This window comes from Malaclemys terrapin, chromosome 18 (assembly GCF_027887155.1).
Source record: "Malaclemys terrapin pileata isolate rMalTer1 chromosome 18, rMalTer1.hap1, whole genome shotgun sequence".
NCBI classification, from domain to species: Eukaryota; Metazoa; Chordata; order Testudines; family Emydidae; genus Malaclemys; species Malaclemys terrapin.
Genome location: NC_071522.1, coordinates 5,774,589 through 5,792,650, shown reverse-complemented (window position 1 = coordinate 5,792,650; position 18,062 = coordinate 5,774,589). Strand labels below are relative to the sequence as shown.

General features: G+C 42.0%; 1 protein-coding gene across 1 annotated transcript in view; it reads right to left on the bottom strand.

Moving 5' to 3' along the window:
* Positions 1 to 18,062, bottom strand: part of BRIP1 (BRCA1 interacting helicase 1) — a 126,857-nt gene that overhangs the window by 87,698 nt on the left and 21,097 nt on the right. Inside the window, exon 7 of the mRNA XM_054008544.1 lies at positions 580 to 870. Coding sequence (XP_053864519.1) covers positions 580 to 870 — 291 coding nt within the window. The remainder of the gene's footprint in view (positions 1 to 579; positions 871 to 18,062) is intronic.

The following is an 18,062-nucleotide window of genomic DNA, read 5'->3' as shown; positions in this document are numbered from 1 at the left end:
TCATAGGGTGAGCAAGCACAGTGTATCTCTGCTAGCATCATTAGCAGATTATTTGTTCCAGATTTGTGGTGGGTTATCCACATGAGAAAAGGCTCTAAATTACTACTTACATAACACAGGTAATTAAGTCCCTATTCTCTTAATTTTGCAACTAGAGAATTATTACAATAATTTTACCCCCATGCATTCTAATCATCTTCAATGCCCAGATACACTCAATAAAATAAAATAAAAGAATAAGCAGAGAGAAATCAGGCCTGAATGGATTATTTAATTTAATTTAAAAAAGAAATAAGTTTTGAGAAAGCAAAGGTTATTGCAATTATAATTAAGCTCCCAAATTAAAACTATAATCATACATTGTCATAATCTATTACACTTTTTAAATTTTGATGCTGTGAATCAAGATTTACTGAAGATTAATGGTCTAATGCAAAATGAGTTAGAAGTTACAAAAGGGCTTCCAACCAGTGTGCCATTAAGAAGTTAGAATGTTACTCAATCCAGCTGCTCAGGCAGCTAAATCTTTCATTAATATTTTTTAATTAAATACTCATTTTCTGAAACAAAACTACTCACATTTTTTCCTTCCAGCAAGTCTGCGCATTTTTCATTCCTGTTACTACTTCTGGATACCACTGGATGAACACAGGTATGATCCCGGCTAGAAAGAATTGTCATACGGACACTGGAGTACACTGTCCTCTGCAGCTCTCTAGTAATCTGAGCTATTTGCTTGTGTGTTCGAGTTCCAAAAAATATTTTGGGGATGTGTGGCTTTCCTCCATTTTCCTTCCTCTTTGCATTACTAACATTTTTACCATTTTCTTTTGCAGAAGAACAGGAACACTGTGTGCAGGGGCCAGGAGACTGTAACCAAAACACGGAAAGTTTATTAGGACATTACCACTGCAAACTGTATATACTAAATCTCCATATTGACCATTGAGCGTTTTCCTCTAGGGTGGTTCAAAACGTCCCATTAATTAATCTATCAAACTCTGAATAGTGGACTCAAGTTAAAAGTATACATAAAACATTACAAAATCTCAAAATAATTTCTAAGAGAGTTTAATTTTTTTTTAAAAAGTTATCGTAGAAAAGAGAGTATCTCTCAAGTAAAAAAATGTAAGTAATTACCAAATTCTCCATCTGCTTTTTTCTTTATATATTCTTTGCCAGTCAGCATAATATTTTCCAGGTTAATATGCCATTACTTTGATGGAAATTAAAATGTTACCATCGAAATCAACATACGAAATTTAGTAGCAAAGTTGATGCATGTCCTTGGTTATACCATCTATTAATTTTACATATAGAAAGGTTTACTGGTACCGTTCACTGTCTCTCCAGGATTTAAACAAACCAGATTGTGGTTAAACTCAAGTGCTATGCCAGTAAAATAACATTATTTTGTACATGACATTTTAATTTGTTTATTCGTTTGTGCCAGAAAAGAGAGAGAATTTTAAACTAATTTTTACAATGCACTAGGAAAGTTTTTCTACTTTAGGTTCATTTTCTGCCATCATGCACGGCCAATTACCTCTAATTTACCTGTGACAAATTATTACAATGAAAAAAGCCAGGACAGTTTAGTAGCAAGTTATGCAGGACGCCTAGAGTTAGGAGTTCCCAGGCCTTAAGAACTGAGTAAAAAAAAAGCATGTTATACAAGAGACACACGCGGTCTTCAAACCAGATGGCAGCCTTTGTTTCATAGCAGACAAATGAAGAAAAAGTGAGAAACATTAATGTGGGGGAAAAGGATTGTTTATTATGTTTCTTAATTTGAACAAGTACTTATATACTGACTGCCAGCTAAAGGAAATTACTTTTCCATTGAGGGCTTGATCCTATAAGGTGCTGAGCACTCTGGCCTCAATCCAGTAAAGCACTTAAACATGTGACTAGTGCAACTGAAGTCAGAGAGACTTCTCATATACATAAATTTAAGCATGTGCTTAAGAGCTTTGCTGGATCAGGACACAACTCTGCAGCACCTTGTAGGATCAAGACCTGACTGGGCTACCAAATTAAAACTAATACTGAAAACTTTGTTTTAATATGGTTTCATCTGCAAATCAAATTTCACTAAATTGGCTTCAAAGCATATACTCCATTAGTAATACACTCATCATGGTGTTATGCCATTAGTCAATTCTAATGAATACTCTCATTTCGCCTTAAGAGTTTCATAATTCTTAGCTAACAGTACTGAATCCAGGAAAAATATTTGGAATAGCAGGACAACTGTTTTTTTTTTTTTTCACTCCAATTACTTTGTCACAGAGAAACTCATCCTCCTCAGTCTCTTCCACAACATAAACTATTGGGAAGACTAATCATTAGGATTTATGTAGATGACACAAAGAAAATGTTAAGAGATCTGTAAGAAAAGTATCTTGTCTGTACAAGTACATGCAATAGTGAAAAACCGACCAGCACGTGTTAACAGTGTAAAATAGTTTGCACTTGGTTTTTAGTTTGATGGCGCAAGTAGCAACAAACTGTACTTGACAGCTGAAAGTTTTTCCCTCTGCTTTTAATTGATTATCCTTCATAAACAAATGCTAAGTCATGGAATGTGTTACACCACAATACTGGGGATCAAGCTGTCTCTTAGCCTCCACTCTGTGGAAAAGCAAGTTCAAATTACCCTGAGTCCCACTCATCCTTGTCCGCCATTAAATATTACAATACATGATAGAATGGATGTAAATGTGACCCTCCTGGAGCTGTCACTCACTGGGATAAAAGGTTCACTGATGTGCCAAATAAACAGGCCGTCAAAGCAGATAAAGTTACAGCCATGCTGGAATTGTTACATTCCCCTCTCAGGTTGCCAGTAACAGCAGATTTCATTACGGTGTGCTGCCACATTAAATAGCCAGTTCCAAATATCCTGCCTTCTATATTGAATAATTACTTATTCACTGAAAGGATAAAAAGAAGAGAGTTATGAATGGGGCTCTTGTCAGCAGTGAAGCAGGAAACAGCTGACATGTGGTGTACGTTACATATGCGGCAATATCCGACTCAGTTTATACTCTCAGAAAATTGGAATGCAAATTATATCGTGATATTTTGATCTATATTCTATTTTGGTCTTTGAAATAATGATATTTATTAACATACTAAGAAAATTAATGTAAATAAGCTGCAGAATCAGTTTACTTTTGCTTACTGTGCAGGCCTTTTTGCCCATATCTATCCCCTTTCATTTGAATTCATTTTTTCCCCCTCAGAGATGATGCAATACCATTAATCCTTTATGGGAGGATAATGTGAGGCCTAAACATTTACTTTACTAAATGTAAATTTTAGAGAAATCTAGACCAGTACACCAACAATTTTCCAAAGCACAGTAATATTTGCTGTCCTATACTGTACTTATACAATCAAGATGATTGGAAAATGCAATTCAAATTCTTTATGTACAACACCAACAGTGGTAATTCCTTTTACTGTATCTTTGGGGAAAAAATAAAATTCAAAGAAACTTTTTATTAAAAAGTTTTAAAAAGGTAAAATTAAAACCATAATGCCTGCATGTGTGTGGGGTGTATATAAATTACAGTATTTTACAGGTGACCTTAAAGTTTTTCTTAAAAGGATTAAAATTGGCATAATACTGGCTTTAAGAAGCACTTCACTCACTATTGCAGCTTTAAAATGTTACCTTTTACTAAAAAATAAAATAAAATAAAATAAAAAAATAAACCAACATCAGGAAAGCTGTAAACTCAGGCTGATTTTATAGTAACCAGTAAAAGTATATAACTGCTTTGCAGTAGTCATAACATTTCTGAAAACCACAGACGCCATCAGCCAAGAAAAAAAAAAAAAACACTTTAAAGAGGTGCCTGTATAACAAAAAAACCCGACAACCCAACAACAAAAAAAACCCACACATTAAGAAGGCTCTTATTTGAGAAGGTGAGCCCTTTATTTGCATTAAACTGGAGGTTCACACTTTCAGATGCTCTGTTAGAAATTTTTTGGGAAAGATCTTTCAATTATACGGTATATAATATAACTGAAGTGCCTATAGGTTAGGCATTGACACATGAGGAAGCACTTCATAAAACAATTAAGTTTCGGGTTTCCATGAGTTGCGTGACAAGTGGGTTAAAGTAAACAGCATACAGGTTCAATCAGTAAAGAGGATTGTCTGTTTTAGGCAAGCTATTCCCCAACCCTGCTTGAGTACAATTAATTTATGACCCAGCTGCATACAGCCACATAATTTCATGGTTTAATGGGTTATTTTTACGTTTATTTTCTAAAAACACATTTTTGAGTCAAAAAATTCAGCCCCTCTAAGCTTAACTATTAAAAAAGGATATTACTGTTCAACTAGTTCAGGCCCTCAAAATTTGCTTTCATTGAGGAAGGTAAGTTTCGGGCAAAATTCCTGGAGGATGCATTGCATGTGAGCTGCAAGCAAGCAAGCAAGCACGCACACACACACACACACACACACACACACACACTTTTTATATTTAAAAATACATTATTTTGGGGTCCTCAGCAATCAATACTTATATTTCTGTTGCAAAGGACCCAAACAAGCCTTTAAAAATAAAAAGACTCTAAATGTCATCATAGGATTTACCTTCCTTAAAAAAGTTACCGTTTGGGACTTCAGCAGGGTAGATTTCTGGTAGACCATAAAGTAAAGAAGTGCCCATTTTATGACTTAAAACACAGTAAAATAGTCCCAAACTGACAAATATCTCTGGAAATCAAACAACATAAAGCAGGAATAATTAAAGCAATAGCATGGTTAAAGCAGCAACTTCTCCCTACATCTTGCAATACTCACTTATGCAAATTTCTGCAGAGATTTTCTTGTTAAAAAAAAAAAAGTTGGATTAGGTATGAAATAGCTGAGCTTTTAAACATTTTCGTAAGTGACCCTTTGGGTTCTGCATTTCTGTACCAGAAGCTATTTATACCATTGTAGTTGCGACTTAGCATAATTTATGACATTGTAGTCTTCCATTACTGTAGAAAGAGGAAAAAGAGTCCTAGTTACTTTTCACTGTAAGAGGTAATTACTGTATAGTTGGGGAGTACTGCAGTAAAAATTATAAATCTGCATTTCAGGAAGGAGAGGAGCTTGCTAAGCTACAAAAGTATCTGTCATATTCCTTTCAGGGCAACTGAGAAATAGTGAGGAAAGAAAGTTAACTTGTATACTAAAACTTATTTTACTAACAGCCCAAATTTCTTAACCTTCAGGACCCAAGTTTGTTAACCACAAGACCCAAGTTTTAATCTGTATTTGGCAGGAAGTTGAAGAAAGGGTTCAAATGGGACTTCTGTGGTTGAGTTTGTGTTATATTTATATTGCTGCTCCAACAATGTTCTTGAGTTTGTTATAAATTGTATGGCCTATTATTTTATTTTGCTTGTAAACCCCCTGGGACAGGGAGCACATCTGCATCTGAACAGTCTGGTACACCACACGTGCTCAATAAATATCTTTCTCCTGCATTTCCCAAATTATATAGTACCTATTTTGGGCTTTAAATCTTTTTATTGAAAGAATTCCTAGATACACACAAAGATAGTAACTGGGAAAAAAGTTAAATTGTTAGGATAAAGAAAAACTTTATCTACATCATCATTTTATAACTCATTAAACTATTTAGAATTAGAGGAACATACTTTTTTTTTAAGGAAAGATGAAGGGCAATACCTAATTTATCCATAAGGCCCTGTTCCACAGTATGAAAACAGACAAGTTTACCCAGAGATGTTAAATATGATTGTGCTCCATCTGTGTTACTGCTTGGCCCAGAGAGCCAAACTATGATAACTGGTTTAAAAATACCAAGTGATTTAATCCTGGTAGAAAATACTGGTTTAAACAAGGACGTTTTAAAATAACTGGTTATAACACAGTTTGGCTCCATCCACACTGAGCTAAAAAAATAGTTGAGCTAACAACTGTTTACACCATCTATGGTTAAATTTTATCATTTTCACTGTAGAATTTAGCAAGATTTTAAGGGAATGGACATTTATATGGATAACAAGAATTTCCAAAATTATAGTAGTTAATGCTTAAAAATGTTTGCAAGAGATATAAAATCCTCATGCTTCAGGGCTTAAACCAATTTCTAACTAGTAGGAGGTGGGATGAGACTTTCAGGGGATGGGAGGGAATTATCAAATATCTACCTCCTGCAGGTCTCTTGCACCTTCCTTAGAAGCATCTGATGCTAACCATTGTGAGACACGATACTGGACAGGATGACTATGAGTCTGATCCAGTTTGGCAATTCCTTTGTTCCTAGGTAGAGGGACTCAAAATAAACCACCTTTCCACATCAATACTCATGATAAATAATGCAAACGTCAGATACATACATACATACACTGAGAACGTCCACGACAACATCCAGCTTCCTCTTGGGGTGTCAATTATAAAGGTCTGCACAGCCTTGCCTGAGGCTTTTAGGATTTCATTTAATTGTATCCACTTGTGTTCTTCTTCTACCCATGATATTATGTGAGTAATATTGCCCTCCCCCACCCCTTCCAGACACACTGTGTCCTTTCACTACCTTCTCTTCTCCACATTTTTGCTCCTCCATTCCTAGAACTGAGTAACTCTGATACTCAGGAGGTGGATCTCATAGTCTCCTGCTCCTTTTTTGCTGCTCTTGGGAGCTGTTCTCCTCCTCCATCTGCCTCAGCTCCGTGCTGAGGCTCAGCGTCTGGCACTTCTCCTCCTGCAACCAACTCCTGAGCATCCAGAAGCAGCTTTCACGGACTTGAGCGATGTGCTTTCTGATCAGCTCAGAAGGCCTGTGACATTGTTTAGCTTGCACTGATGTCTGGTAACTTTCCTAGCCAGCTCACGCCACACTCTCTTACAGTCAACTTATTTTACCTGCAGATCTTGGCGCTGGACTTCTACTTTCTTGGACTTGAACTCAGAGTCCTCTTTGCACTGCTGAAGTATCGTCACCTCACTGAACAGCTCTGCCTGCTCGCTCTCCAGAGCCTGCTTTGCCTTCTCAAAGTTTGCTGTCACTCACGTTGTGTGTTCCAGCTGTTCTGTCAGCTCCTTCATAGCTTGTAATTGCCTTTCTCTTATCGGCTGGGTTTGTGCCTCATGAGTCTTTGTCTCATCATTCAGGGTCTTCTTCACGAAAGACATTTTCTGTTCCCACTTTAATGTGAGTTCCCACTATGGAGCAGTGGAGTCTACTGTGTCTTCTAGCTCCATTCCCAGTACCTTCAGCTTTTTCCTCAGCTCCTGCTTCTGGGTTTTTGCTCTGTTCCTATGTACTCGCTCAAGGTGTCCTTGATGTTCATTAATCTGAGATTCCAATTTACAGATTATTTTCTGGGCCGTGTTCTTCTGGCTTTCTTCCTCTTCCGTCTTAGTCACGGCTGCTTACGTTTCCTCTTCCTTCTGGGCCAGCTGTCTTTTAAGTTCTCCAACATGAGTTTGCAGCTCAGCTATCTGGTCATGCGGATGGGTGGAGTCTTCCCCATGCTTCATGCAAGTTATCCCCAAGTCCAGCCACTGCTGTTCTTTGTGACACAGGTGCTCTTCCACATCTGTGATCATGATCTTGTGTTTGTTCTTGCATTTCAGGGCCGGCTTTAGGCACCGCAGGGCCCGATTTGAAGGCGCTGCCGCTAAAGTTCTGCCGCTGTCTTCGGCGGCAGCGCAATCGCTGCCGCGGAGGAAGGACCCCCCGCCAAAATGCCGCCGAAGACAGCAGCAACGATTGAGCTGACGACGACAACAGTGCCGGGACTTCGGCGGCAGCTCCTTTGGGACGTTACAGGGCCCTCTTAGGGGCGCAGGGCCCGATTCCAGGGAATCGGCTGAATCGCCCTAAAGCCGGCCCTGTTCCATTTAACGTGGTTCTTAGATTTCTCCTTATCATCTGGGGCCATCTTCTCCTGCAGCTTCCAAAAAACGGTTACTCACCTTTTCGTAACTGTTGTTCTTTGAGATGTGTTGTTCATGTCCATTCCAAGCAGGTGTGTGCACGCCGCGTGCACGCCAGCCGGAAGATTTTACTGTAGCAGCATCCGTAGGGTCTGCTTCGGCGCCCCCTGGAGTGGCGCCTTCATGGCGCTGTATATAGGGGCCAGCCGACCCTCCACCCCCTCAGTTCCTTCTTGCTGACACTCCGACAGAGGGGCAGGAGGGCGGGTATTGGAATGGACATGAACAACACATCTCGAAGAACAACAGTTACGAGAAGGTGAGTAACCGTTTTTTCTTCTTCGAGTGATTGTTCATGTCCATTCCAAGCAGGTGACTCACAAGCCCGAATCTAGGCGGTGGGGTCGGAGGTCACTCCAGACTGGAGTACTGCGCGGCCAAAGGCAGCAGCATCTCTGGCCTGGTGCGTGATGGCGTAGTGCGCTGTAAAGGTGTGGATTGAGGACCAGGCGGACGCTCTACAAATTTCCTGCGTCGGGACCTGGGCCAGGAATGCAGCGGAAGAGGCCTGCGCTCTTGTGGAGTGGGCCGTGATAGGCAGGGCTGGTATATTGGCCCGACTGTAGCACTCCCTGATGCAGGTTCTGATCCAAGCCGAGATTCGCTGTGACAAGACCGGGAGCCCCTTTCATCCTATCGGCCATGGCGACAAATGGTTGGGTTGATTTCCTGAAGGATCTTGTCCTTTCGATATAGCACGCGAGAGCCCTGCGAACATCCAGGGAATGCAGCCTACACTCCTTCGCAGAGGAGTGCGGTTTCGGATAAAACACCGGGAGAAAAATGTCTTGACCCATGTGAAATGGAGAAATCACTTTAGGGAGGAACACTGGGTGCGGCCTGAGTTGGACCTTGTCCCTGTGGAAGACAGTGTATGGAGGTTTAGATGTTAGAGCTCTGACTTCCGACACTCTCTGGGCTGATGTGATAGCCACCAAGAACGCGACCTTATATGAAAGATATAACAGCGAACACGAAGCCAGCGGCTCAAAAGGGGGGCCTGTGAGGACGGACAGGACTAAATTGAGGTCCCAAGCAGGGATGGGTTGACGAATGTGCAGGAACAACCTGTCAAGGCCCTTGAGGAAGCGACCAACGAGCGGGTTCGCAAACACTGAGGTACCCCCCGCTCCAGGGTGGAATGCCGAGATGGCAGCAAGGTGTACTCGAACCGAAGAGAGAGTCAGTCCCAGGTGTCTGAGATATAGTAAATAGTCCAGGATAAGAGGGATCGGGGCGAGCAAAGGAGCAAGACCCCGTTGTGTGGCCCAAAGCGAGAAGCACTTCCACTTAGCCAAGTATGTGGTCCTTGTTGAAGGCTTCCTGCTGCCAAGAAGGACCTGCCTGACCTGATGGGAGTATTGCATCTCCACAGGGTTTAGCCATGGAGCATCCAGGCTGTAAGGTGGAGTGACTCCAGGTTCAGGTGAAGGAGGCAACCGCGATCCTGTGTGATCAAGTCCGGTAGTAGGGGCAACCTGAGGGGCACCCGCATAGACACGTGCAGGAGAGACGTGTACCAGTGCTGGTGCGGCCACGCAGGCGCTATCAGGATGAGCTGATCGTGATATCTGTGGGCCTTGAGGATTACTCTGAACCATGGGAATTGGGGGAAAGGTGTAAAATAGCCCGTCTGCCCAAGAAAGGAGAAAGGCGTCTGTTAGAGACCCCGGACTGCGTCCCATGATGGAGCAGAATTGACGACACTTCCTGTTCTCGCTGGAGGCAAACAGGTCCACCTGGCGATGACCCCAGAGCCGGAAAATTTAGAGTACTATATCCCTGCGGATAGACCACTCGTGACCCTGGAACGAGCGGCTGAGGGCGTCTGCAAGCCCGTTGTGCGTCTCTGGGAGGAAGGATGCTGTCAGGTGAATTACGTTCTGTACGCAAAAGTCCCATAATGCAAGGGCCTCCCGGCACAGGGGAGAGGAGCGAGCACCACCCTGTTTGTTGATATAGAACATCACCCTGTTTGTTGATATAGAACATTGTTGGAGTGTTGTCCGTGAGGACTGAAACGCACCTGCCTGCCAGCTGGGATTTGAAGGCTATGCACGCGAGGCGCACCGCTCGTAATTCCCTGACATTGATGTGCAACGAAAGATCCTCTCATGACCAAAGGCCTTGGGTTCTGAGGCCGCCCAGTTGTGCACCCCCATCCCCGATCCGATGCGACCGTTACCAGGGATAGGGAGGGCTCGGGGTCGAGGAAAGGCCCTCCCGCGGGTCGAGCCACCATTGAAGGGAGTCCAACACCGGCCGAGGTAACGTCACCACTGATTCTAGGGAGTCCCTGACCGGCCAATAAACCCCTGCCAACCAGGACTGGAGTGGGTGCAGTCTGAGTCTGGTGTGTCTCACCATGTAGGTACATGCCGCCATGTGCCCTAGTAATTTGAGGCAGTTTCTTGCTGTGGTGGTCGGGTAACGTTGGAGGCCGAGGATAATGTTGGACATAGTCTGGAATCTGGCCTCTGCGAGATATGCCCTGGCATGTGTCGAGTCCAGAAATGCCCCTATGAATTCGATTTTTGGGGTTGGAGATAGTGTGGACTTGGCCTCGTTGAGTAAGAGGCCTAGCTCAAGGAAGGTCTGCCTGGTAAAGACCACCTGAGCCTCGGTCCTGCCCTTGATGAGCCAATCGTCCAGGTAAGGGAACACCTGAATCCCCTGCCTGCGCAGGAAGGCTGCCACGACTGCCATGCACTTCGTGAAGACCCTTGGGGCTGCGACAGACCAAAGGGCAGAACCGTAAATTATAGATGAGCATTGCACACGAGAAACCTGAGGTAACGCCTGTGCTGAGGGATTATCGCAATGTGAAAGTATGTGTCATTTGAGTCAAGGGCAGCATACCAGTCTCCTGGATCCATGGAAGGAATGATGGAGGACAGGGAGACCTGCGGAACTTGAGCTTCTTTACAAACTTGTTGAGACGCCGCAAGTCCAGAGTAGGTCTGAGGCCCCCTTTCGCTTTCGGTATTAGGAAATAGCGAGAGTAGAAGCCCCTGCCCCGTAGCTCCTGAGGAACCTCCTCTACTGCCCCTGATGCGAGGAGGGACTGAACTTCTTGAAGGAGAAGTTGCTCATGAGAGGGGTCCCTGAAGAGGAAGGGGGAGGGGGGCTATTGGGGCGGGATGGAGGAAGAGAACTGGATAGAATATCCCCTCTCTACCGTGCGAAACACCCAAGCGTCCGATGTGATCCGGGCCCACGCACGACAGAAGGGGGACAGATGTGACGAGAAGGTAAGGTTGGATGGATCCAGGGTTCTGACTGGGAGGCCGTCCTCAACCAAAATGGTGGTCTAGGCCCCTGTGTAGGCCTTGGTTGGGCAGATGACTGGCCGAAGGGCTGCTGTTGTTGCCTCCTCCTGCCTGTCCTTCCCCTTCTGCGCAAGGCATCCCCTCAATTTTGAGGCTGGTACGGCCGTGGGGCCTGTGGTGGCCTGAACTGTCTACACTGGGTGACCGGGGTGTCTAGGCCTAATGAACGGAGGGTGGTCCGTGAATCCTTTAGACTATGAAGCCTCTTATCAGTCTTCTCCGAGAAGAGCGTGGGCCCTTCGAAGGGGAGGTCTTGGATCGTTTGTTGGACCTCATGAGGGAGGCCAGAAACTTGAAGCCAGGCTCTGCACCTCATGACCAGACCAGTCGCCAACGTGCATGAGGCTGAATCGGCTGCGTCCAAGGCCGCCTGGAGGGAAGCCCGGGTAATCAATCTCCCCTCTTCAACCAGGGCTGAAAACTCAGTTCGTGACTCCTGTGGAAGGAGGTCCACAAACCTAGACAAAGCCGAGCACGTGTTATGTCCATACCGGCTCACTATGGCTTGCTGATTGGCAATGCGCAACTGCAGGCCCCCCGTTGAATATACCTTGTGCCCGAACAGTTCCAGCTAGCCGTCATCGGCGGTAAGAAGGAACTGAGGGGGTGGAGAGTCGGCTGGCCCCTATATACAGCGCCATGAAGGTGCCACTCCAGGGGGCGGCGAAGACGACCCTACGGACGCTGCTATAGTAAAATCTTCTGGCTGGCGTGCATGCGGCGCGCACACACCTGCTTGGAATGGACATGAACAATCACTCGAAGAAGAACTTGCCTTTTCCTTTGTATTTGTGCCACAAGGTATCCTGGCCCAATTATGCCCACCGGCAGTGATGTGGACCAGCTCCTGGTGGCCTTATTCCTGAAGTAGGAGTTTTAAATCCAAAACAAGGGGGCCTTTCACTTATACAAGCCTCCTCATCTTTCCAAGGATGATCTCTACTTGCTTGCTTCATTCTTGCTGCTCAGACAGCCACTCTGGGCTACATGTGTCCTATCATCCAGTTTCTGCCAGAGTGCTTTCATCTGGTTGTGTAGTTTGTCATGGTGTTTGGTGCTCATATCAGGGGTTTGGTTATCAGCATGTTCCTGAGCTTCCAAAACCCGTGAAACAAGTTCTACCCTTTCTCTGTTGCCCCCACTCAAGGAATCCCTCTGTCACTCAGAACATCTCATTGGGCTTTTCTCCCTTGTGTCTGGTTTGTTTCCTGTAAAAAACTGTACATTCCCCAAGTTCTCTCTGCACAGGCTGAGACTAGAATCTGGGTTTCTCCCTCAGGAAAAGTGAAATTTGAAACTCAGCTGACCTCCCATCTCTAAATTGGTGTCCACAAAGCAGTTTCCTTGGCTAGTCCAAGTTTCCCTATCACTGCGAAGCCTGGCTTCCCCATAGTACCAGTCCCACTTCTGAGAGTTTGAGATTTTTGGGGGTGCAATGTCTTTTTATGTGCCTCATTTTCCTACAACATAAAGAAATTATTCCTAGGGCTTGCTTTTCCTTCGTCCAAAGGAATGAAGGGGTTGTGTAGTGGTCAGTGCTGGATCCAGTACTAGTTAATATTTTCATTAATGACTTGGATAATAGAGTGGAGAGTGTGTTTATAAAATTTGCAGATGACACCAAGCTGGAAGGGGTTGCAAACACTTTAGAGGACTGGATTAGAATTCAAAATGACTGACAAACCGGAGAATTGGTCTGAATTCAACAAGATGAAATTCAATAAAGATAAGTGCAAAGTACTACACTTAAGGAGAAATCAAATACACAACTACAAAATGGGGAATAACTGGCTAGATGGTAGTACTGCTGTGAAGGATCTGGGGGTTATAGTGGACCACAAACCAAATATGAGTCAACAGTTGCAAGCAAAAAAAAAAAAAGGGTAATATCATTCTGCTGTGTATTAACAGAAGTGTCGTATGCAAGACCTGAGAGGTAAATTGTCCCACTCTACTCGGCACCGGTGAAGCCTCTGCTTGGAGTATTGTGCTCAATTCTGGGTGCCACACATTAGGAAAAAAGTGGACAAATTGGAGAGAGTCCAGAGGAGAGCAACAAATATCAAAACCTGACCTAGGAGGAAAAGTTAAAAACACTGGGAACATTTAGTCTTGAGAAAAGAAGACTGAAGGGAGACCTGATAACAGTCTTAAAATATGTTAAGGGCTGTTATAAAGAGGACGGGGATCAACTGTTCTCCATGCCAACTGAAGACAGGACAGGAAATAATGGGCTTAATCTGCAGCAAGGGAGATTTAGGTTAGATATTAGAAAAAGCTCTCTTACTATTAAGGGTAGTTAATGTCTGAAAGAGGCTTCCAAGGCAGGTTGTGGAATCCCCATCAATGGAGGTTTTTAAGAACAGGGTGGATAAACACCTGTCAGGGATAGTCTAGGTTTATTTGGTCCTGCCTCAGTGCAGGGGGCTGGACTTGATGACCTCTTAAAGTCCCTTCCAACCCTGCATTTCTGAGATTCTATGAATAATAAAAGAAGAGTCAAATGCACTGAGAGAGTTAAGTGTAAAATAAGGTTAAACAAACACTGAGGCTATGATCTTTGAAGCACAGAGATAAGAGGACTTCTTGATATCTTCTTCTATATTTCATTGGGTACAAAGCCATCTGAATGATACAGTGGTGAATACCTGTTGTGTGAAATCTCACACAAGCACACCCTAGTAAGATATCAGAAGTGACATTACTAGAGCTTTTCAGCTATTCTTTTTTAAAACGCTTTTAAAAGGAGTAGTATTCTGCTGCTACAGTCTCTTGATTAAACTGCACAAAGCAGCTGTTTATCCACTCACAGTAACCAGCAGGTGAACCCGATTCAATATTTATCACAGGCTTTCACAGATCACTGCTAACCAAGCAAACGTTTTAATTAAGCTGGAACTTGCTTCAAAGAGCTCATTCAAGATGTCAATCAGCGGGTAAGGGATCAGATACGGTGTCAGGTGAGAGTGTGTAATACAAATCCACAACTTTCTTCATCCCATTGCTGTAAATTAGCCTGCTTTAGAGTCTGGACTCTGATTGTAACAGACTGCCAGTCTCCTGGAATGTGTAACTGAAGTCACTCAAACTCTATTGTGAAGGTTGTAAGCAATATGTTAAACTGCAGGGGGCTAGCACATTAAGACAGATTCTTTTCACAGTTGTTTTTTGATACTCCAAGTGTTTGTTACACTACTCTCCATTTACTGTTTACTTTTTTACCTAGTGTAAATGGGGATTCCTTAACACAGCTGCCCCAGTTTCTCAAAGTCAATGCTTCTGCATAATTCACCAAGAGAGTACAACAAGGGTATAATTTCTCATCTAGATTTATACTAGAACTGCACTGTTTTGTAAGAATCCCCAGTTCAAGAACAAACATGGGTTCCCAGGCACAAAGAGGCTAAAGATAGTCAATTGCTCTGGACAGGAAGGGCCCGGCCTTCATTATGTCTACAGACATTCCCTTGATACAGCACTGGAAGGTGCTTCTCACTAGTTCTCTCATGTTGATTATAGGCAATAAATGGGGCTCAAAAGCTAAACACAGTAAATAGTATAAAACTGAATGGTTTAATTAATCATGACTGTGAGGACAGCACCATAGTACACTGTTTGTATCTATTTTCCTGAAATAAACGAAAATAAAGATCAACACAGAGTTATTGACAAATAAAATGTCAGTCTTAAAAAAGACGTTAAAGCAAATACTATATATATATATGCGCATTTGGAATATAAATGAGAGAAACAAGAAAATAAAGTATTTTCCTCAAAAGTGACTTAACTATTATAACTATTGTAAATTAGTTCATTTAATCAAAACACTACTAGTATCACAAGAGCATGTGTTTACCTTGTGTTAATGTCCAACAGGGCTTATAAAAATTAGGGCTGTCAAGCGATTAAAAAAAGTTAATCACGATTAATTGCAGTTAAACAATAATAGAATACCATTTATTTAAATATTTTTGGATGTTTTCTACATTTATATATTAATTTCAATTACAACACAGAATACAATGTGTACAGTGCTCACTTTATATTTATATTTGATTACAAATATTTGCACTGTAAGAAATAGTCTATTTCAATTCACCTAATGCAAGTACTGTAATGCAATCTCTTTATAATGAACGTTGAACTTACAAATGTAGAATTATGTACAAAAAATAACTGCATTCAAAATAAAACAATGTAAAACTTGAGAACCTACAAGTCTACTCAGTCTACTTCAGCCAATCACTCAGACAAACAAGTTTGGTAACAATTTGCAGGAGATCATGCTGCCCACTTCTTGTTTACAAAGTCACCTGAAAGTGAGAACAGGCGTTCGCAGTGCACTGTTGTAGCCGGCATCGCAAGATATTTATGTGCCTGATGTACTAAAGATTCATATGTCCCTTGATGCTTCAACCACCATTCCAGGGGACATGTGTCCATCATTTTCATCATCTGAGTCAGATGCCACCAGGAGAAGGTTGATTTTCTTTTTTGGTGGTTCAGGTTCTTTAGTTTCCACATCGGAATGTTGCTCTTTTAAGACATCTGAAAGCATTTTCCACACCTCATCCCTTTCAGATTTTGGAAGGCACTTCAGATTCTTAAACCTTTGGTCAAGTGCCGTAGCTATCTTTAGAAGTCTCACATTAGTACCTTCTATGTATTTTGTCAAATCTGCTGTGAAAGTGTTCTTAAAACGAATATGTGCTGGGTCATCATCCGAGACTGCTATAACATGAAATATATGGCAGAATGAGGGTAAAACAGAACAGGAGACATACAATTCTCCCCTAAGGAGTTCAGTCACAAATTTAATTAACGCATTATTTTTTTTAAGCATCATCATCGGCATGGAAGCATGTCCTCTGGAATGGTGGCCGAAGCATGAAGGGACATATGAATGTTTAGCATATCTGGCAAGTAAATACCTTGCAATGCAATGCAAATGCCTGTTCTCATTTTCAGGTGACATTGTAAATAAAAAGCAGTCAGCAGTATCTCCTGTAAATGTAAACAAACTTGTTTGTCTTAACAATTGGCTGAACAAAAAGTAGGACTGAGTGGACTTGTAGGCTCTGAAGTTTTAAATATTTTGTTTTTGAGTGCAGTTATGTAACAAAAAAAATCTACATTTGTAAATTACACTTTCACGATAAAGAGATTGCACTGCACAGTACTTGTATGCAGTGAATTGAAAAATACTATTTATTTTATCATTTTTAGAGTGCAAATATTTGTAATCAAAAATAATATAAAGTGAACACTGTACCCTGTGTATTCGGTGTTGAAATAGAAATCAATATATTTGAAAATGTAGGAAAACATCCAAAAAATTGTAATAAATTTCAATTGGTATTCTATTGTTTAAGAGTGTGATTAATCACGATTAATTTTTTTAATTGCAGTTAATTTTTTTTAGTTAATCGTGTGAGTTAACTGTGGTTAACCGACAGCCCTAATAAAAATGTATAGGCCCATTTTAGACTAGATAGCTGTAGACTGAGTGGAGGGCAGTTCAGATTCTGTACGGATAGTTTTCTCTCCTGTGTTTCGCCCTCCCTTGTCCTTTGTGTCATCACATCACGCAAAACCACAGGTTATCATTAATTTTGTTTTCTTTTAGGGAAAAAAAGATTGTCACAAGCTGCTTAATACATATGTTTTAATATACTTTCAACAGTAGTTATTATTAAGAGTGTATCAAGCTTGCCCATCCAAAGCAGAAGCATTTCTGGCTTGCATTTAGAGTTGACAGCTGCCTTTTTCTCCTCACAGTATGTTTCAGTTGGCCAGCACCACCACAGCAGTGAGTATTAAGCAATTTGATATATCATGTTATGTTTTGTTTTCTTGTAACGAAAAAGAAAGTGACTAGCCAGCCAAGCCTTTTAAACCCACAGCTGTGACAAAGTTACTGAGAAGTGTAAGGGCAAAACTCTATTTTCAGCCCAAAAGTGGCCTTGCACATTAAAGCAGAGGTGCACTGATGCTGAGCTAGGACAGTCAGCACCCTTGCTACAGTCACTCTGTCGATAAACACCTTATCTCTAGTGAAGTCAGTCCGGCACCCCCTCTAGCATTACAACTCACTAATTGTTATAAAGACTAAAAAAAGAACAGAATAATCATGCATTGCTATTGGAACTAAGAATGCCTTTCCCCTTATGGACAGTGGAAAGGTCTTCCTTAAAGCAACTTACCCAAAGTCATGCAGCAAAAGCTGAGAATAAAACTCAAGTTCCCTGATTCCCATGTTTTTGTTTTGAACCAAGCTGCCTTCCTACAGAATGTTTTCCATTATGCCACCTCCTTTTGGTTAGTTCTTCCATCTCCCCACGTCCACACATTGTTACATTACATTATGCCCATAACTAACTCCACTTGTTTCTTAACACTTGAGTTTTTGCATGAATTAATTCCTAAATTTAAAAGGCTTTTGGATGAGGAAATATTGTCTGTGTTTTGATTACAGTTAAATTAAAAAGATGGTACTCCATATTTCTGGGTCACATATATAACCCCCCACTGACTCCTCTATATAACTGGGGTTTTGGCTAGTCTTGTAATCAGGAGAGCAACTCTGGCCACCACACAATTTAATCAAACTATTTTTTACTGGTGACCCTTTCACATAGAAAGCCTCTGAGTGCGACCCCCCTTATAAATTAAAAACACTTGTTTATATATTTAACACCATTATAAATGCTGGAGGCAAAGAAGGGTTTGGGGTGGAGGTTGACAGCTCA